A 22,109-nucleotide genomic window follows, 5' to 3' on the forward strand; every position below is an offset into this window, starting at 1 on the left:
TGTAAAATAAGGATAATAGAGGATCACCTACCTTATATGGTTGTGGGGATTAAAAAAAAAGAAGTGCATGACGGCATCTGCATATATATACTATATGCGACATGGGTAATACACTCCTCCTCTCTGAGCCTTTGTTACTACTGTGTAAAATGAGGGTTAGGACTTTACTTAATCTATTGATTTCAGGTCTCATGTCCTTTATCTTATTGACTTACTTTTGAATTTTGTCTTTTTTGATCCCTGTCCCCATCTCTGTTACTTCCAGACTCTTAATTTCCAATTCTACACTTACACGTTCCGATTTTATGCTGTTTGTACTGCGAAATTCCACAGTTTGTATTTTGTACACATTCATTCCTTAATAAAGACAAATCCAGACAAACCTGCAGATGGCAGACACAGTGGCCCCAGAATACACCGCCGCAGCCCAGAGCGTTGCATGCTGGGAGTTGTAGTCCGACGCTCCACACGCGCTTCCGCGCCTCTCCAGTTTGAAAGCGAGAGGTAGAGCGGGTAGGCGGGGTGCTGAAGGAGAAGCGCTCTCGAAGCCCCGCCCCTGACCTTTTCCGCTCGCGAGGTTCGCACAGGCGTGGCGCGCCAGGCCGCGGAAGGGGCGTGGCCTCGGTCCGGGGTGGCGGCCGTTGCCGCCACCAGGGCCTCTTCCTGCGGGCGGTGCTGCCGAGGCCGGCCTGCGCGGGGCAGTCATGGTACCCCCTTGAGCGGGCTGTGGCGGAGAGCGGGGCGGGGACTGGCTGGAGGGTGGCGGCCCGGCGGGGCGGGGGCGGGGCCGGCCTCTGGCTCCTTCTTCCTCTGCATGTGGCTGGCGGCCGCAGAGCAGTTCAGTTCGCTCACTCCTCGCCGGCCGCCTCTCCTTCGGGCTCTCCTCGCGTCACTGGAGCCATGGCGTTCGCCGAGACCTACCCGGCGGCATCCTCCCTGCCCAACGGCGATTGCGGCCGCGCCAGGGCGCGGCCCGGAGGAAACCGGGTGACGGTGGTGCTCGGTGCGCAGTGGGGCGACGAAGGCAAAGGGAAGGTGGTGGATCTGCTGGCGCAGGACGCCGACATCGTGTGCCGCTGCCAGGTGAGGCGACGGGCCTCTCATGGGAAGCCGGGCCCGGGAGCTCGGGCTGCCTGGCTTCTGGTGCCCAGGAACTCGGACCCAGAACCCGGATCCACTGGCCAAAATGAGGTGTCACCTTGAGGCTCTCTCCTCCTGTCCTGAGCTGCGGCTACGTGGAGAAATGGAGGGAGGTCGGGGACCCCTGACCTGGAGCGTCGGGTGAAACTTGGGGTGGCCCTGGAGGAAAAGGTGGGCTGGCGGGGAGCCGTTGAGAGATGCGCGATGCCTGGGAGTTGCAGTTTTGCGTCTGGGGAGTGGTGCTCAGCCCCGGGCCTGAGGCCAGGGTGGAGGTGGGATGCGGTCCGAGTTTGAGGAGCTACCGCCCGAGGCCTGCTCCCAACTCTTCCGACTGCGGGCGGAGACCCGGCGCGACGGCAGAACCCCCCCATCACCGCCCCCCCACCCCGCCCAGGGCGGCGGAATGGGAGTGGATTGTTTCCAAACGTCCTGAAATCAGACTCACCGATCCCCCGTCTGCAGGACCGTGGCTTGCAGCGCTTTGCTTCCTCTGGTCCACTTTGTTGACATCCAAACCCACCCACCTCTGGGCTTTGGACTGTTGTTTCAGGGCCCTGAGTTTCTTGTTTTTGTTTTTGTTTTTACTGTGTGCTCCATACATTAAAGTTAAGGAGAAATTACTTTTACTAGTTGGTCCCAGAGGAAGGAATCCCTTCTCTGTTCAGAAAAAGTGAGGGAAGTAAATACATGGATGTCAAATTGAGTATTTAGAAATAAGTATTTGCATTGTTCAGGTGACATCGAAAGTGAACTTTCGGAAAACGAGGTGGTAATGTACTTCTAACGGGAGACACGTGGTTTTCAGTGTAAGCTTTCTTCCTATTTGTCGTTGCCTTTGTAAAGCCTCTCAGATAACTCTCTCCAGTTTCAAAATTCTAAGTAGATGAGCAATAACCACGTTCAAAACAAAGCCCTAATGTAATATTTGAAGTTAACTGCTATCTGTTTAGGTTGCAAGAATATTTGTTTTTGAACATACATGGCATGATATAATGGTGCCATGCTGTACATGTTCTAGTAAGTTATAGGCCCCCTTGAATACCGTTTTGAGCATGCAGAAACAATGAAATCACAGGTATATTAAAAAGCTAAATGCAAATACTGCAAATATTCTCTGATTTACCTTGTTTCGTTTTGTTTTGTTTTCATTTAGAAATCCACCCTGCCCATTCTGAAATAGCTGTTGCACTAATTGCCTCTTAGGAAACCGTCACTACCACCTCTCCCTCCTTCCCTTCCACCCTATTATTTCTCCACCCCTCTGGCAACACACTTTGTACCTTAGCAATCTGCAGGGTGTTGCCATTAAATTCCTGCCCCGCACTTTCTTAGGAAATACTCCAGAAATCCAGCCTTTACCTACCTTTTGTCTTACATTCAGATCTGGTCATGCTGTGGGGAACACGTATCCGAATACCGAACTTTCTTGCTGTCTGGAAGGGGAGAGAGGCTGAGGCCCGTGTGTCTCCTTCACTGACATCTTGACATCTCGTTAATATGGAAATAGCTCAGGTTGAGCTACACTATGGGTTGTAAGAAGTTTTGGAGAACACAACCATTATGGTATTTATTCTAAAGGATCCTCAATTTTACTATTCTATGGAGAAATATTAGAAGTAGTTTGTAGCTTGGAAAAGGTGTTACTAATGTTACCGAGAAAGTAGTCTTGAAGTCATAAACCAACCTGATTTGATGCCCTTGGAAAGGCTAGAGAAGTGATTGAGAAGGAACTAAGTTTGGCTTTAAAATGTTAGCTGAAGATGGTGGAGAAACAAATGAGGGGCCTTGTTAGGCAGACTTCCCTCACCTGTGTATTTTTCACTTAACTACCTTCCTTATAGAACCATTATGTTCTTCTAGTGCCTTTTAAGAGTGTATCATTAGGATTCTTTATTAGTCTTGTTAGCAAAAAATAAATGAGTAATGAATAAGATTTCAGCATTATCTCTTTTGTGATTTACCTTGGTAACTTTGTATTATTTGGTTAGCCCTAGTAACCTGGCATCTGCTTAATGAAATTTCCCTAGGTTATAAAATTGGAATGTTGAAGTTCTTACTGAGTGTGTATAGAGAGCTGGAAAAAATCAACAGTAAGACGTTGTGAGCTTGGATTGCCTTGTTTGATGTCTCAAGTTTTGTGTGTTAGTGAAAATATGTCCTTTGTTAGAGTTTAATATATTCTGCCATATTGATGTCATGAGTTCAAATTTTATTCAGCACTGTTTCTCCAGAAGTGATGTACACATAATGTATCCATATTTCACCAGTAGAATCATAAGGACTTTCTCCCAACATAAAATACAGTTTTAAAAAGAAAAACTGGCATTGCATTTAATGATAAATTTTAATATATAAAATGCCTTTTTGGAAACAATAGATGCAAACCTAGTGGCATTTTCACTTTTACAGCGCTTAAGGCTTGTGGTGTTCAGATTCAGGATTTATGGGGAGTTATTTATAACTTGGTAGGTTCCCCAGATCCATAAATATGTAGGACTTGCATCAAAGGGCAACCACTACTGATGCCTTAATTTTAAATCAGTATTTATTTTAAGAAGAAGAGAGAAGAATTAAATAGAGGCCCAACCCTGGGTACAGGTCATTCATCTAGTAAACATTGAGTATCTGCAGGGGATCACTTAGCCTGGGAGTCAAAAATCTGAAAAAGGCAGGGATTGTGCCCACAAGGAGCTCACAATCTGGGAGACAACTGCTGTGTAAGCAAAAGTGTTGAGAAGGTCGGGATGGAGAAAGGTACTAGTCTAATAAGTTTCTCAAGGGGTTAAAGTATGGGACCAAGAAAGTCCCTTTCTGGCATCACAAAAGGAAGCCTAATACTGTTTTTTCTCCAATTCTCTCAAAGTAAAATACTGTGCTTTGTTTTCTTTATTTTGCTGAGTAGAAGCTACAGAAACTTCTTAACTATAGTAGTTTATACCAGGCTTTAAGCAAAGGCTTATTTATTGTTCTTGAGGAAAGTAACTTTGGTGGTCTTGGTTATAATGACACACATGAAGTTTTCTGTGATCAGGAAAGGCTATAGCAGTATTCCTTGTGTTTTCTCTCCAAGGCTTTAAAGTCAATAAAAAGAGAAAATACTAAAGTTAGTTATAAGGGAAAGCACACCCCATCACTTGATATATGTTTATAAAAGCTTGCTATACAAATAAACATACTGAAAAAATATTACTATTTTCTAGCTAGATACAAGTATCTGCTCAAGATCTGAAACTACTATTAGTCAGTGTTAAAGAAGCATAAAAGACATACCAGCAGCAAACTGAAACTTTCTCCTTGAAATAGAAAAGGTGAAAGATAATTTAAAAGAAAATAACGTTAGTATTATTTAATGCCTTGACCTTGTACAGCTAAAATGATCTGCCAGATTACTTCCCATAATTTTAAGGATAGTAGGTAATTAGCATTTAAGGTAAGCCATTCTTCCAGGTTTATAACAATTGCTATTTCCATTTTCTGATTCTTTTTATATCATTTATAGCATTTCCCTAGTATATAAGTATTTACCAACATCTGTTATACTATACTTGGTTAAATCTTGTTCTGTTTGGTTACTGTGCTTTCTCTACTAGAATGTAAATTTTCTCAAAAGGGAGACTTCTTCCTTTTTTTATTCTGTAGCACCTAATACTATGTGAAGCAGAAGGGAAATACTCAACCAATGTATTCTGGGTGGCAAGATCACCCCTGGAAATTTATTTGAAATAAGTAATAGTAACCCTTTCTTGTAATTGTTTTAACATCTCTCTGGACAATTTAATTGACTAGTGGCATACATTTAAGGTGGAATTCCTAGCATTCCTTGGATTAACATTTGTTATTTAGTTTTTCAGCTGGAATTTTTTACATTGTGCCATTCAAAGTCTTTGTTTATATTAAAATGTTATCTCTTGTTTTTAGGAGAAAATAGGTAACTGATATTTATATCTTTTTCATGTATCTCCTCAACATATTTCGATTGAATGCCATGTAGGGTTCTAGTAACTAGTTTTTCCCCGCTGAGGACAGTAAATCTCAATGTTTGGTCAATGAGGATGTCCTATTGCAGTTAGTAAACATAGTATCCTGTCAGCTCTACTTTTGAGGCATGAGTTTTTAAATGTGTATGAGACCATCTCAGTGATGTCTGATCAAAATTATTCTGTTTCTTTAACTTTGGTGGGAATGGATGGGTTTGTTGGATATTTACAAGTATCTCTAAGAAAAACTGTTGCCTAGAGCAAATCTAGAATGAACCAATAAATTGATATTTACTTAATAGCTTTCTTGCTGTAACTGGATACGAATCCAGCTATCTTATCTCTCAGGGACTGTGTCAGATGTTGACACCAAAGATTAGTGTGGATGAGCTACATATTGATAAATTAAAATTGGTGACTATTGTAATACTTTTATCAACAGAAACATCAACATTCAGTATTGCCTGCTGAAAGCAATGAAAAGAACAATAAATGAAGGGGAGTTCCTGTGGCTACTCTGGCTCTGAGATGGGATAGTTCTTTACATTGAACCAAAATTGATATTTGATTCATATAATAAAATTCTTTTTTAAAAAGAGGCTCCATAAAATTTCTAAAAATGAGATTTTTGTCTCTATTAAGTTTTAACATCTTTTTTAAAGGAACGGTTTTATTAGTGAGAAAACTTTGACTTGAAATCTGTAGTTTAATTTCAGTGTGTTTTTAAGAAAACATTTTCATGAATGTAATTAGGTGAATTTTTATCAAACATTTACAAAGAGCTGTGTGATATCATTGGTTTATACATTTTTGGTTGGATGTCTTGTGCTCTCATCTATGACCCTGGTTTGGTGAGTGTGAGAGAATATTAGAATTTGGTACCCAGAGTCTAAAGCTTCTTAATTAGGAACCTAAGATTCTCTCAGGCAAGGCCCCTTTCCACTTTCATTGTGAGAAATTATTTCATAATAGTAATGTTAGGTCTAAAATATAAGGTATCTGAGGTTTTCATCATTTGTGACATTTATGTGTGTATGAAACTGGAAGGTAACTATAATCATGCAAAGTAAAGTGGATACCTTTAAACCTTTAATGGATAACTGAGCTGGGATATCTTTGCTAGAAAGAAATTCAGATACCCTGTATATTTTTTTCTCTTGCTGTCTAGTGTGTCTGGTTACTGCTGCATAGTTAAATTTGATCAACTTGCTGGTAGTAACTTAACCTGCTCTACTTTGGAATCATAAGCTAATTGCAGTAATGTGAATGCTTTCATGAAAGAACAATCATCATTTATAACTACTTTATTGCTGTGGATTGATAAGTGCTTTAGTTTTGGTGAATGGTAACATGTTTCATCTGGAAAGGAGGAGACACAGATCTTACAATCTTTACCCTGAAAGCAGCATAGATAATAAGCATTGACTCCAAAGATTTTTAGGCTCTTAAGAAGCTTGAAGATTAGACAAAAAAAATAGCAACCCTTTTTTGGTTGCTGAAATAGTTCAGGAGCATGGGATCTGAGACATTGCTGCTCTCACTGTAATCCATAGTGGTCACTGACTTCCTGATGTTCATTTTGAGCTCTGTGATTACAGTATGTTGTTCATGTATTCAAAGCAAAAGGACAAAGATAAGACACAGAGGCCTAACTAGCCTGAAAAATGCCTCTGGGTTTTGTGCATGAAATTGTTAGCCCTTGACGCTTGGGCCTGTATTCTGGAAAAGAGACCATTGTTTCAGGTTTACAGCACTGAGGATCATTCACTGCCTTCATCTCTCTACCACAGCAGGAATGCACTTGGGGGAGCGAAGGAAGGAGTGATTTGGGGAAGGAGAAGGCCCAGTAGCAAAACCAAGTTAAGAATCAAGAGTCACTTTTGTAGACTAATATCATTTAATTCCTTTCCAAACTTTTTTTTTTTTAACCTCCTCTGGACCTTTGGAGCTTCTTAGCTAGAAGCTTACACATATTAGCATTTCCTGATCCAAAATTTTATTCTATAATTGGATTTGACAGCCTCTGGTTCTGAGGAGTCATGGAAAGAAAATTCAAAACACTTGTCTTCCGACTTCCTTAAACTTAACATCAAATTAGGAAGAAAAGGAATGCATGAAAAAACTGAGAACAGTTACAGAATAACTAAATACTATTATGTCATTCCTCTATCCTGCAGTAATGCTTTAAACTATTGTCCTTAACAGCATAAAATGTTATTCATATCTAGCAATTAATCATTTTAATATTCTATTTCGCCAGTACAAGATGTAAATTCAGCAAGGTGTGTATATACTATGTTATAATAAGTTTTTTTTGTGAATCATTTGTGTTCTTTGTTTGCAAGCAATGGAAAGAGACTATCTCAAGCAAAATGGGGATTTGTTTAAAGGAAGAGCAAGATGGTGGCCTGAGATGAAGGCTGCTCCTGGAATCTCAGCAGCAAGAACTGGCAGCCTTTTTCTTTAGGACGCTTCCTGTAGGTGACAGGCATCTCAGACTGCTATTGCTTTCCTTCTCAGTACTCAAATTCAGATTCTCAAGGGAGAGGAGCTGACTGGCTCAGGTTAGAACATGTTTCCCTGCCTGGATCAATTCACTGTGGCTGGGAGGATGATTCCTATGATTTGCAAAGTAAGGGAAAAGGAGGGGGACTGAGCATACAAAAGCTGTAACTAACCTGGAGTTAATTTTATATAGGAAAATAAGGTATGAGGAAGCATTTGTTCTGGATTGTTCTTATTTATAAATTGTTTTCCAAAAGTCTAGTATGCTATTGACCTGTAGTGCTTTTCTGGAAGAAAAAATAGAGTTAAATTGGTTTTTTATTATTTTAACCTTAATTAAAATAATGTATTGATTGTAAAAACTAAAAGCATACATCAGAAACTTTGCTTTTCAGCTTTGAGAACATAAAATTTTAGTCCTGCTTTTTGTTTCTATCATGATGTTCCAGTTTATTTCATAGCTCTGTGATGAGATACATTTTTTCCTGGTAATTAAGAAGCTTATTTAATATTTTCTTTGTATTTCATCTTAATGTAAGAATAACAGTCAAAATTGGTAAAATATATACTATATTAGGGGATGTTTTGTGACTGCAATTGAATTTTCTTTCATATATTGTTCACCTTAATAAAAATTAACATGCATTTATTCTTGGTATTTAATATAAGAAGAACATCATATAAGGCATTATAAGCTTATGCTTTTCTTCAAAGAAACCTGCCATGTAGCTACTTGTGGACTCAAGCATGTTTTTCGTTTCTTGGGGTTTTGGTGGGGGGTGTATTTCAGAATTAAAATGGCTTAAAAATTGGCCTCAACATGAAAACCTGCCATGCAGTGTTGTGGCACTGATGGAAGTGTGAATGTGAAGGCGGTGTCAGCACGTGGCTGGAGAGCTGCTCCGCCACTCTGCCACTCCACCTCCCTGCCACGTGGCTTGTGAGGAGCCACTAAACCTTTCCGTGCCTAGGCCTCCCCATCTGTGGAATGGAGTCAGTACCACCTACTTCATAGGGGTGTTGTGAGGACTGAAAAGAACAATGTCAAATGATTTTAATATTCAGATGCAAGGATGATGTCAGTGAAATCTGTACTGTATAAAGGCTACACAAAAATGGACAGACATTTGGTTAACTGTGCCAGATACCAAAAATGTATGTTCAGAAAAGCATTTTACCAACTCAGAAATATGACTTATTTCTAGGAAAAAAAAAGTTCAAAAAATTATATCTGAGATTTATTACTAAATGTTTTCCCTGTTGGATATAATTGATCCAGAAACAACGTTGAGATTCCACAGCACTTTTGTTTATATAATTATTAATTGAACATATTCTATTTCTTTGTTAAGTAATATAGAATATAAAGCTATGATAATGAAAAGTATTTGTTAAATGCTACAAGAGTGACCGGGATCATAAGTGTTATGGGAGTTTGGCAAAGAAGCAGGAGGTAGTTAGTGTAACTGTTAATGTGATTATAAGACTAATACATTTGTGGGAGATAACTTACCAAGTTTGGTTTGTGGAAAATTTGGATTGAGAAGGAAATTGTATGTTTCCGTTAGAAGTAGAACAACAACAACAAAATATCTCCCATCATTTGTTTGGTACTATCTGGCCTCCCCAGTGCTACTTGGGAGAATCATGAAACATAATGAATCAAACACATCCTTGCTGTTGCTCATCCTGGCACATACTACACAAAGTTGCCCATGGGCCCATGTAGGAGCAGCTCCATCTGCCCTTATAATATGTAGGTGGGAGACTGAGGGGGTGCTCGTATTTGAAACTGTTTTTGGTTATGGTACTCATATTTGAAATTCTTTGTTTTGCTGTCTGCTAATACGTGACCTGTCCTTGAACCAGTATGATCTCTGTTTGAGAACAATTGTCTGAGCTCCCAAGGTGAATTTTGCATATTTACATAATCTGAATATTTTAGGTTAGCATCCAAATAGGCACTTCAAATTTCTTTATCTGTTGCATTTTATAAAATACAGTATACTAAAACTTGTCTCATATATAGATTACCTCATCAAGAAACTCCTTATGAGCAGCTCCTTCTCAGTTCACCTCAAGGCTCTTCTGCGTAGTGTGCGTTTCAAGATTAAAAGTTATGCCCCAACTGTCCCACAGAGCACTAGTGACCAAATATAAATAACCACTTAGATATTTTCCCCTAAATCCCACGTAGGATAATCTCGGGTGTTTCTGGGTATATTTAACCATATTTCCATACTGAAACAATTTAAATGATATTTAAACCATATAATAATCAATGTAATACTGGTTATTGAAAAATGTTGATATTTTTCAATAACTAATATTTGAATGAGCAAACTTTATATCACCGTGTGACTTTAAGTCTTTTACTGCTGAACTTTTCAGCCTGAGCTACCTATAAACTTGGACAAACTTAGGGAGTAAAGCCAATTTTTCCCCCTAAAGTCATCCATCACAACCATCTGCCTAAAAAATTGTGTGTGTGTGTGTGTGTGTAGGGCAACCATCATCTCTTTATTACGATTAATTCCATCATTACTGTCTGTCTTGGTAAAATATTAGCTAAGAGAGTAAGCTTTTGTTACACAATAAGAACATTGTCATTCACTACCAGTAATAATTGTCAAATAATAATTCATCAAATGATTATATTGGTATATCTATAAAAGTAATTTTGTGTAAATTAGGAGACCTACTTTAAGGGTCTACTCCAAAAATTAGAGTAGTTTATTTTTAACCTTGAGCAAATGATGAATTTTTTTAAACTTTTTTTTTTTTTTTTTTTTTTTTTGAGACAGAATCTTGTTCTGTCGCCCAGGCTGGAGTGCAGTGGCGCGATCTCGGCTCACTGCAAGCTCCGCCTCCTGGGTTCACGCCATTCTCCTGCCTCAGCCTCCCGAGTAGCTGGGACTACAGGCGAGCGCCACCACGCCTGGCTAATTTTTTGTATTTTTAGTAGAGACGGGGTTTCATCATGTTAGCCAGGATGGTCTCAGTCTCCTGACCTTGTGATCTACCTGCCTCGGCCTCCCAAAGTGCTGGGATGACAGGCATGAGCCACCGCGCCCAGCCTAAAAACTGGTTTTAAAAAAATAAACTGGTTGTAGCTGGGCAGGGTGGCATGCACATGCGGTCTCAGGGACTCAGGAGGCTGAGACAGGAGGATCGCTTGAGCCCAGGAATTCAAGGCCTGCTTGGGCTATAGTGAGACCCCCATCTCTAAAAAATAACCTGGTTTGGCTTTGATAATAATACCTTATTTGTTGTCTCAAAATTACCAAATACTTTATAACAATTTAGTAAAAATTTATTAAACTTAGTAATTTGTAACAAGAGGAACTGAAATACAGGTAAGAATTATCCTGTGAGTTATTTTTAAAAGACTAAGTTGGCCGGGCGGGTGGTTCACGCCTGTCATCCCAGCACTTTGGGAGGCTGAGGCGGGCGGATCACAAGGCCAGGAGATCGAGACCATCCTGGCTAACATGGTGAAACCCCGTCTCTACTAAAAATACAAAAAATTAGCCGTGCGTGGTGGCGGGCGCCTGTAGTCCCAGCTGCTCGGGGGGCTGAGGCAGGAGAATGGCATGAACCCGGGAGGCGGAGTTTGCAGTGAGCCGAGTTCGCGCCACTGCACTCCAGCCTGGGCAACAGAGCAAGACTCTGTCTAAAAAAAAAAAAAAAGACTAAGTTAAGATAAATAATGTTCTTTTGGTGTATAATATATGTCCTAGGATTCTATCAGAATTGATGATAAAATTACACAAGTGTGAAGTAATAATATATACCAGGAAGTTTATTGCAAGGTTGTTTATAATAGCAAAAGATTGGAAACAATCTGAGTGCCTCTCATTATGGGACCAGTATAATAAGTTATGATATATGTATACGTATACAAAAGGATAAAATACAACTATTAAAAGAATGAGATGATTCTGTTTGCAAGGTTGTGGAAGTACGCAAGCTGCCCACATGTATATAGTTTGCTACCATTGTATATGTAAAATAAAACAGTATATATGTTTTATATGCATAAATCACCTCAGTAAGGACACCAAAAACTTGTGCTAACTGGTTGTCTTACAGCAAGGGTATGAGAAAGCCTTCACATTTTACTGTGCGTATTTCTGTGCCATTTGATGTCTGTATCATATGCAGGAATTTCCTATTAAAAAATAAATAGTAAAAAATAATGCCTGTGTTCCCTTTTTGGTATCACTTGAAGGTGTTGCCCATCATCCCTGTTTCCATCTGCCTGTGGCTTTCCAAAGTGTGTCTTACAGATTTTAGCCCAACACTGCCAAGTTTTTTTTTTAAATATATGCCATATATTAGTCTTCAAAGAGTTCTTTGCTTTATACAGTGCAAAACACCATGTAAGTAGGTATTTGCTTTTTGAAGATTTTTAGCAGGGCCTATTTTTCTAGCATTTTTGTGACCTCATAATTGGTGATGATTTGGTAAAAGTTGTAACATTCAATTTGTTAAAAATAACCTTGTGAATCGGGCAGAATGGGGCAAGATGGTCAGACGGAACCCTTTACCAATTGTTCTCCCACAGAAACACCAGATTTAATAACTATCCACACAAAAAAGCACCTTCATAAAAACCAAATATCAAGTGAGCAATCACAGTACCTGGTTTTAACTTCCTATCACTGAAAGAGACATGGAAGAGGGTAGGAAAGACAGTCTTGAATTGCTGATACCACCCCTTCCCCACCCCCAGCAACCATGGGGTGCTGAGAGAGAATCTGTGTGCTTAGAGGCAGGAGAATGCAGTGATCGTAGGAACTCAGTACTGCCCTTGTCACAATAGAAAGCAACACTGGGCAGAACTCAGCCAGTGCCCACAGAGGGAGCATTTAGATCAGCCCTAGCCAGAGGGGAATTGCCCATCCTAGCGTTGAGAACCTGAGTTCCGGCAAGCCTAGCCAGCACGGGCTAAAGTGCTCTGGGGTCCTAAATAAATTTGGAAGATAGTCTGGGCCACAAAGACTACAGTTCTTGGGCAAGTCCTGGTGTTGTGCTGGACTTGGAGCCAGTGGACTTGGGGGGCATGTGACCTAGTGAGACATCAGCCAAGGGAGCCAAGGGAGTGCTTGTGCTCCTCTTCCCCCAACCGCAGGCAGCACAGCATGCAGCTCCAGGAGAGGCTCCTTCCCTCCACTTGAGGAGAGGAGAGGGAAGAGTCAGGAGGATTTGGTCTTGCAGTCTGGATGCCAGCCACAGTAGGGACAGGGCACTGGGTGGAGTCCTGAGTTCCCCATCACGGGCCCTAGTTCCAGGACAAATTTCTAGACATACCCTGGGCCAGAAGGGAAGTTGCTACATTGAAGGGAAGGACCCAGTTCTGGCAGGATTCATTACCTACTAGCTAAAAAGCCCATGAGCCTTGAATAATTAGCAGCGTTACCCAGGCAGATAAGGAAAATGTGGCACATAAACAAAGTGGAGTACTATTCAGCCAAGAAAAGAATGAAATCCTGTCATTTGCAACAACGTGGTTGGAACTGGAGGTCATTATGTTACGTGAAGTAAGCCAAGCACAGAAAGACAAACTTCACATGTTCTCACTTATTTGTGGGAGCTAAAAATTAAAACAATGGAACTCATGGAGATAGAGAGTAGAAGGATGGTTACCAAAGGCTGGGAAAGGTAGTGGTAAGAGTGGGATGTGGGGTGGGGAGATGGTTAATGGGTATATAAATATAGTTAGATAAAAATCTAGTATTTGACAGCACAACAGGGGACTGCGTCAACAGTAATTTATTATACGTTTTTAACTCAGAGTATAATTAGATTGTAACACACTGAAAGGATAAATGCTTGAGGTGATGAATACCATATTTACCTGGATATAATTATTACTTATATGCTTGTATCAAAATATCTCATGCACCACATAAATATATGTAGTACTACGTAGCAACAAAAATTAAAAATGAAAAAAAAAATAGCCTCGTGATCAGCCTAGTCATTCTCAGGCAATATAGTTTTGATTGGTATTTTTTAATGTTATAGAAGGATGTTGTTAAAGTTTTTATTTGTTGCATATACATCCCGAGTATACTTTTAAAAGTGTGTTAATATTTTATAGAAGTTTAAACATATATGTAATCAGCTGACATAAGTGTGAAAACTTATGTTTTCTTCCATGTTTTTTAAACTTATAAATTAGAAAAGTTATCTGGTTACTTAATATTTAGTCTCCTTTGTACCTAATTTTTGTAATTTGACTTTTTCCATTTTGTTATTTCTGCATAAGCTTCATAGAATGGAAATTTCATCATGGGTTTATAGTATGATTCTCAGTGTTAGCAGTTCCTTGACCAAGGATATTACTTTATCCGGAGATGAGCAGGTTCTAGGGATCTGTCACTAACCAAACCTACAAGACTAGTTTATAAATTAGAGGCCAAGGATAACCAATATTTGGGAGAGATTCTTGTTAAGTCCATGTAAGAATACAAATTTCAGGTCACAGAGTTGCTTGACACACTCTTAGGACGATGGGAATTATATGAATATTTACATCAAGTTAGGGTAACTGGATAGATTACTCTTTTCTATCTTAAGAGATTTTTTTTGTGTGTGTAAATGGAATATCATGGTTAGATTGCCATAATCCTCCATAGCCAAAGACAGACTAATTGCTCTATGTATTTTTTTCACTTTTTTTCCCTCTTTTAAGAAGGAATATGATTTTCTGTCTTTCAGAAACCTGAATTCCCCAATTTCCATATTCTTTCAGGATAATCACTCAAGTGTACTACAGTGGGGAAAGGAGACAGCCAAACTATTTTAAAGCCTTTTACAAATCGGTAGAGGTGGCAAATATTTGGGCTGTCTTTAGTTGACCTTTTGGCAGGAAGTCATTAATTCACTTTGGAGGGAGATAGGTTATTTGTCATATTTATCATCAGGCTCAATTTTCCCCTATCTTATATTTTAGGGAGGAAATAATGCTGGCCATACAGTTGTTGTGGATTCTGTGGAATATGATTTTCATCTCTTACCCAGTGGAATAATTAATCCAAATGTCACTGCATTCATTGGTAAGTATATAAACTGAACTGCATGGAGATTCCCCCCCACCAGTTGATAATGGCATTTATTTTTTATCGTCAAAATTGATTTCATCTCTCACTGACCAGATGGTTCATTGATCTCTTATTAATTTTGACCTTGATACCTTCTGGAATATACATGACTTTGGCTATTTGTCACTGTAAGGTCTTTTAACAGTAATACTTTTTGGAATGATTACTTTGCATTCATCTTTGCTCACTGACAATCTTAATTCTGTAAAGAAGTGTTAGGTCATTCAATCAGTTTTCCAAATACTTTTTTTCCCCAAATACTTTCAACCATGACTCATAGTAAGAAATACGAGAGGTTCATGAATTTATTTTGAACCCTTACAACAAATGATGCAATCTGATCTTTTCTACTCTCCTTTTAATTTTTAAAAATCCTTATCACAACCTACTAACTTGATTTGTGACCACTAGTAGGGTGTGATTCCCCAACTTGAAAGATACTGATTTAGCGTGTACTGTGACCATGTTCCGTTTGCTTAAAATTACATAATTAGTTTCCTTCAAAAACATATTTCACTTTGTTTCCAAGAAATTTTCAACTTTATTGAGTATAATTCTAGCGTTTTATGTTCACTATATTATGTTCCATTATGTATTTAAATTATACTCCTATGTAAAACTTGGAATCGTTTCTGTGGTAACACCCTGGTAAATCAGAATGTCCTTTAAGTTACATATGTCTGAGTTATAATTATAGATGTTTACGGTTGGGATTTGTTGGTTTTCCTTTAGGAAATGGTGTGGTAATTCATCTACCTGGATTGTTTGAAGAAGCAGAGAAAAATGTTCAAAAAGGAAAAGGTATGAAAGAATGAGTCTACTTGGTAACCAGTTGTTCTTTGTAAAGTTTTATTAGGATCTTATGCCAGACAAACAACATGTCTGTCTTATACTTTAAAATTTCGGGCTACTATAGACAAATTTTTAATGTCAGTTTTTAAGTTTTATTCATTATAAATAGTGTTTTAAACAGAAGACCAACATCTTATGTCATTGTATTAAGTCCTGATTTTTTTACACATTGGTCATCTGCAAACTTTATCTTAAGGTAGCTAGAATTACAATATGTGGGTGGCAAAACTAGGAAATTCCTGAGTTTGCACACTGTCAGTCTTGTTTTCTAGAGGATCTGGAGCTCTCCTTTCGTTGCTACAACTCAGGGATAAAAGGGAATTTTTTTTTTCCCCATGCTACACAGATGTAAGGGGAATTGTTTAGGTCCCTCCTTCTAAATGAAGTAAATGCTGCTTTTATACAGTATATCCATGCCCACCTTCTTAAAATAAATAGTCCTGGATTCTTGCCTTTCCTGATCTCTTGGGTTTTCAGAGACGTGTTTACATTAACCTTGGCCATCTCATTAGGGTGTGAGGGGAATTTGATAATGCAAATCCAGGTTAAACATCTGTAATACGAAAATCTGAAATCCAAAATGCTCCCAAAATCTGAAACTTTTTGAACACAGACATGACACCACAAGTGGAAAGTTCCATACCCGACCTCATGCAACGAGTCACAGTCCAAACATAGGCACACAGTTTATTCAGTGTTTCCAGGGGAAAAAGGCCTTCTCCCCTTTCAGCTTTCATATATCTTTTCCATGCACGCCCAGATTTCCCCACACAAGCGTGCCCACAGAGGGCAATAAAGTGGCATGTGTACTAGCTGGATGTGCCAACTGTGGTAATAAATGAAATATAGAATACAGATGGAGACTGGAAGCCTGCTTTGTTGTTGCTGCTGTTTGCCAGCTGATACAGATACTCTGGTGCTGCTGCTGTACTGCTTAGTTACCCTGAACACATTTTTTCCACTGTATTGGTGGTATGTCATATTTTTTACTGTTAAGTACTTGTGTGTGAATAAGTGTAAGGAAATGATTACTTATCAGTAGCATATAAATTCAGAGTCAAGAATGTTGGTGTTGGTAAACAACCACAGATGGAGGAGGAAGAGGAGGATGGAGGAGGAAGAGAAGGATGGAGGTAGAGGAAGAGGAGGAAGGAGGAGGAAGAGGAGGATGGAGGTAGAGGAGGCGGAGGAGGATGGAGGAAGAGAAGGAGGAGGAGGAGGAAACAAGCTTCGTTTCATGCACAAAATTATTTAAAATATTGTATAAAATTGCCTCAATTGATGTGTATAAGGTGTATATGAAACATAAATGAATTTCATGTATATATTTGAGCCCCACCCCCCAGAGATCTCATTATTTATATGCAGATATTCCAAAGTCCAAAAAAAATCTGAAATCTGAAATATTCTGGTATTTGGAATAAAGGAGACTCAACCTGTAATACATAATTGAGGAAAATCATTAGTATAGTTAGTTTCCCCTTGAATTAGCTCACATTTAAAACACTCAATCACTGTTATAGTATGTTCAGGTTTTTTATTTTTATTTATTTATTTTTTTTTTGGAGACGGAGTCTCTCTCTGTCACCCAGGCTACAGTGCAGTGCAGTGGCATGATCTCAGCTCACTGCAACTTCTGCTTCCTGGGTCCAAGTGATTCTCCTGCCTCAGCTTTCCGAGTAGCTGGGACTATAGGCACGTGCCACCATGCCCAGCTAATTTTTTGTATTTTTAGTAGAGAAGGGGTTTCACCATGTTAGCCAGGATGGTCTCGAACTGACTTCATGATCCGCCTGCCTCGGCCTCTCAAAGTGCTGGGATTACAGTTGTGAGCCACCGCGCCCCACCCTGTTCAGGTTTAAAAGTAGCAATCTGTCCTCAAGTGTTCTTAACCACTAAATGTGATTTTACAGAACCCTGTCTTTGCTACCATCTCTTTTCTCCTTTCTGCATTTTTACCTGTGACCTAGTCTGTGATTTTTATATTGATGCTGCTCTCTGCTCTCATCTCCTTTAATAAGTTTGTCCTACTCCCTTTTTCCTTCTAGCCTATCGAACCCTGCTCTTTATCTACTGTACTGAATTTCTTGGTCCTATTTTCTTTATTATATCTCCTAAACTAACTTTAGAATACATGTTTGTATGTCAAAACAACCGTAGAGGGGGAGGCTTAATATTCCAGGTTTACCTTTTAGCACATTACCGAGGAGGTTCTCCTCCTTAATCTATAAGGAATATATTTTAAAAATAAATCTGCAGGTAAAAACAAATTTTTCGTTGTTAAAGATTAGTTTTGAAATGTTTGCAGCTTAGCAATTTGTCTTTAATATTGTCTTTAAAGAAAAATGTCGATTTGGATTCATTTGTTCATTCAAGCGTCTTTTTTTTTGGAGACACAGTCTTGCTCTGTCGTCTATGCTGGAGTGCAGTGGCGTGAACACAGTAGTGAGCCCCTAACTCCTGGGCTCAAGCAGTCCTCCTGCTTTGGCCTCCCAAGTAGCTGGGACCGTAGGCACATGCCACCATGCCTGGCTAGGTTTTTTAATTTTTGTTTTTTTTCTTTGTAGAGATGGGGTCTTTCTGTGTCAGCCAGGCTGGTCTCCAACTCCAGGCCTCAAGCAGTCCTCCTGTCCTGGCCACCCAAAGTGCTAGGATGATAGGCCACTGCTCTCAGCCAAAAATAACTTGTAAAACCACTTACTGGATAACAGGCCCTGTGCTATGAAAGCTCACAGCCCCTCCTCTAGGTCTCCCACAGTTAAATGGGGAGACAGATATATCTCACAATTTACTGTAGTAAGTATAGTAATTGACAGTAGTACTTTAGAAGAATTAGTGAAAAAGTTTATTTTCTTTACTTTTTTTTTTTTTTTTTAAAAGATGGAGTCTTGCTCTGTTGCCAGGCTGGAGTGCAGTGGCACAGTCTCGGCTCACTGCAGTCTCTGTCTCCCGGGTTCAAGTGATTCTCCTGCCTCAGCCTCCCGAGTAGCTGAGATTACAGGCGCCCGCCACCACGTACCCAGCTAATTTTTGTATTTTTAGTAGAGACGGGGTTTCACCATGTTGGTCAGGATGGTCTCGATCTCCTGACCTCAGGTGATCCGCCCGTCTTGGCCTCCCAAAGTGCTGGGATTACAGGCGTAAGCTACCGCACCCAGCCCATATTTGTTATAACTATCTTTTGGGAAAGGATGCCATTCCTAAAATTAACTCCCTTCTGTCAAATTTCTCCCTGCTAGGTACCTAACCTCCCCTAGCAAATTTCTCCCTGCCAGGTACCTAACCTCCCCAGCGTGATGTTTTTCTACCATTTGCCTTTTGGATTGCTAGAAGTATTGTATGTGGATGTGACTGGTTTGAATTTGGAGCTTTTAGAGCAAGACATTTGGAAAGATAGCGTGTGAGTGAATTTATGTATGGAATGAATGACGTGAGAAAACTCCTGTTAGACATGATGTTTCCTATACAGAGGAAAAGACACAAACTTGATTGCTTCAGTAAAAAACACTTTTAGAGATTGTATTTCCTTTTTTGTGAGACAGCATCTCACTCCACCATCTACACTGGAGTGTAGTGACACAGTCTTGGCTCACTGCAACCTCTGCCTCCTGGGTTCAAGTGATTCTCGTGCCACAGCTACCTGAGTAGCTGGGATTAGATGCACCCACCACCACGCCCAGCTAATTTCATATTTTTAGTAGAGACAGGGTTTTACCATGTTTCCCAGGCTGGTCTCGAACCCCTGGCCTCAAGTGATCCACCTGCCTTGGCCTCTCACAGTGTTGGGATTACAGGCGTTAGCCACCACGCCTGCCCTAGACATATTTCTAAAGAAATTAAGATCTTAGGCTGAGGCGAGCGGATCATGAGGTCAGGAGATCGAGACCATCCTGGCTAACATGGTGAAACCCAGTCTCTACTAAAAATACAAAAAAAAAATTAGCCAGGTGTGGTGGCGGGTGCCTGTAGTCCCAACTACTTGGGAGGCTGAGGCAGGAGAATGGCAGTGAACCTGGGAGGTGGAGCTTGCAGTGAGCCGAGATCACACCACTGCACTCCAGCCTGGGTGACAGAGCGAGACTGTCTCAAAAAAAAAAAAGATATTAAGATTTTAAAACTGCTATACAAAATATTCAATTAAATATATCTTTTTCCCCTTTCTCTCTAGGACTAGAAGGCTGGGAAAAAAGGCTTATTATATCTGACAGAGCTCATATTGGTAAGGTGGATATATTGCATTTATTTTTAACTATCTTTTTATTAGAAATTTATCATATGAAAGTAGTAACTAATTTTGTCTTTTATTTTTATTTAGCGTAAATAGGATGGATTGTAGTAATTGAGTTCTAAATACAAAAAAGACTCATTAATTTTTTTTCTTTTTTAGCGAAGTCTAGGCTGAAATTTACCTGTTTGAAAAAAAGGTTAGCTAAGCAAATTTATAATACAAGCAGTATTTCATAAGACATCTCTAATTCTATTTAAAAATAAGCCACATCAAAATGCAAAGAACATTTATTTGTACACGTAATATTCTTTTAAAAATAAGTGTACCGTTTTGCAGATAGAGTGACTCTTTGTGCCTAAAATGTAATAGTTATTGCTTTTTAAGTGATTCAGATTTTGTTCAGACTAACCTAAATTTCAACCACTACCAATAAATTTGGGATTTTCTTCTCTGTTATTTTTCTCTTTCAGAACCAATGGAATTGTTAATTAGCAGTGACATGATTTAAGAGACAATAACCAGAAAAGAAATAAGTAAAAACCACGTAGGAAACTTCTCTGTGATTGATCTGCACTCTTAAATTGTATTTAAATATGCATGTGTCCTGTGGCAGTAGCTGCTCTAGCTTTAATACTGGCCTCTATTTAAAAGGCAGCCTCATCAAGATACTTACAGTATTTCTCAGCCAAGCACAGAAATCAAATAACGGTCCCTCCGGATAACAGCCACAGACTTGAATCCTATGTATAATCTTAGTAACCCAATAAAATAACTTATTTGAAGTAAACTCTATTGGATTAACATACAGTTTTTATATGAAACTGGCCGCTTCATTACATTGTTTGCCACAGGCTTCTTAATCTGTAAAGTCTGAAAAGAACAATTTTTTGTTTTTACTGAAAAACAGGTTTATGTTAATATTTGTTGTGCTCTATGTTGTCTACTAGTAGACTGGTTATCCTTGAATACAAAGACTTTGATAGCTGTTTGTTAGTGTAACTGGATAAAATGTGGAATACTTCTGTATTTAACATAAAGTAAGCTTGTGAGTAGTTTATATTTCACCTGATTATACTTACTATCAGTAAAACTTTTATTTAAAAGACACCTTTTTTATTTCCAGAATAATTAATGGCATAGATGCATAACTAAGACAGAAAACAAAGGAAACAAAGAAGCTTTGCAGTCCCAAATGATAACATGCAATTTGGATAAGGACAAAAGGGTTTTGTTTTGGTTTTCAGAAGAAGGAGGTTGTCATTTTTCTTGCCCATTTTAAGCTTCTGATTTTAAAAATATTTATATTTTGTTTGTTGGCTTATCTTAGAACTTGAATTTTAAACTTATATATCACTATTGTTCTATAATATAGGAAGCAATAGAGTGTTACTAATATTCTTTTTTTTAGACAGAGTCTCACTTTGTCACCCAGGCTGGAGTGCAGTGGGGTGATCTCAGCTCACTGCAACTTCTGCCTCCCGGGTTCAAGTGATTCTTCTGCCTCAGCCTCTTGAGTAGCTGGGATTACAGGTGTGCCACCATGCCCAGCTAATTTTTGTATTTTTAGTGGAGACAGGGTTTCACCTGTTGGTCAGGCTGGTCTTGAACTCCTGACCTCCGGTGACCTGCCCACCTTGGCCGCCCAAAGTGCTGGGATTACAGGCGTGAGCCACTGCATCCGGCTCTACTAATATTCTTTCTTACTGGCAGTCTCCTAGGTATATAAGGAAAAATATGTTTTTGTGAAGTACTTTTGTAGCATTTTTGTTTGCTTACACTTACTACTCATTAGCTTTATTTATTCTGTTACCAATAGGCATCTTTATCTTCTTTACCTTCATGATTTTATGTGTAGCTTTTTGGTATCCATTGTTCCTGTTGTGGATAAAGCAAGGTGCCGCATTAGATGATAAAAACCACTGCTTATCTTCAGAACTTTCCAATCGCTTTTTGTTATGTTGTCTGCTCTGTGAAATTCAGTATCTTAATCAGCATACCACAATTTAGGATTGCAAAACAGAATAATCCCTAACACCTACCGTTTGAATAACGTATAGCATCAGTGTATATAATTAGATAATTGGGCTATGTGCAGATATAAATATATGCTGATGATATCAGCCTGTTGGAAAAAGCATAGTGTTAAGAGACATATCCCTGTTCCTGTCTGGATTCTCCATCTTCCTTCTTCATTGCAATTGCCTTGGGTCTGTCACTTAACAGTTCCATCCTTGGTACAACATAGAGGTTAAGCAAGTTACTTAGTTACTTTAGACCACCAAAACAAAACAACAAAGT

General features: G+C 39.3%; 1 protein-coding gene across 1 annotated transcript in view; it reads left to right on the plus strand.

Annotated features, from left to right (window-relative positions):
* The first annotated feature begins 621 nt into the window (after nt 1–621).
* Nucleotides 622–22,109, plus strand: part of ADSS2 (adenylosuccinate synthase 2) — a 43,254-nt gene continuing 21,766 nt past the window's right edge. The window contains exons 1-4 of the mRNA XM_054478849.2: nt 622–1,083; nt 14,584–14,686; nt 15,464–15,532; nt 19,752–19,802. Of these exons, the coding sequence (XP_054334824.1) occupies nt 901–1,083; nt 14,584–14,686; nt 15,464–15,532; nt 19,752–19,802 (406 nt within the window). The 5' untranslated portion in view covers nt 622–900. The remainder of the gene's footprint in view (nt 1,084–14,583; nt 14,687–15,463; nt 15,533–19,751; nt 19,803–22,109) is intronic.

The sequence above is a fragment of the Pongo pygmaeus genome, chromosome 1 (assembly GCF_028885625.2).
Source record: "Pongo pygmaeus isolate AG05252 chromosome 1, NHGRI_mPonPyg2-v2.0_pri, whole genome shotgun sequence".
NCBI lineage: Eukaryota > Metazoa > Chordata > Mammalia > Primates > Hominidae > Pongo > Pongo pygmaeus.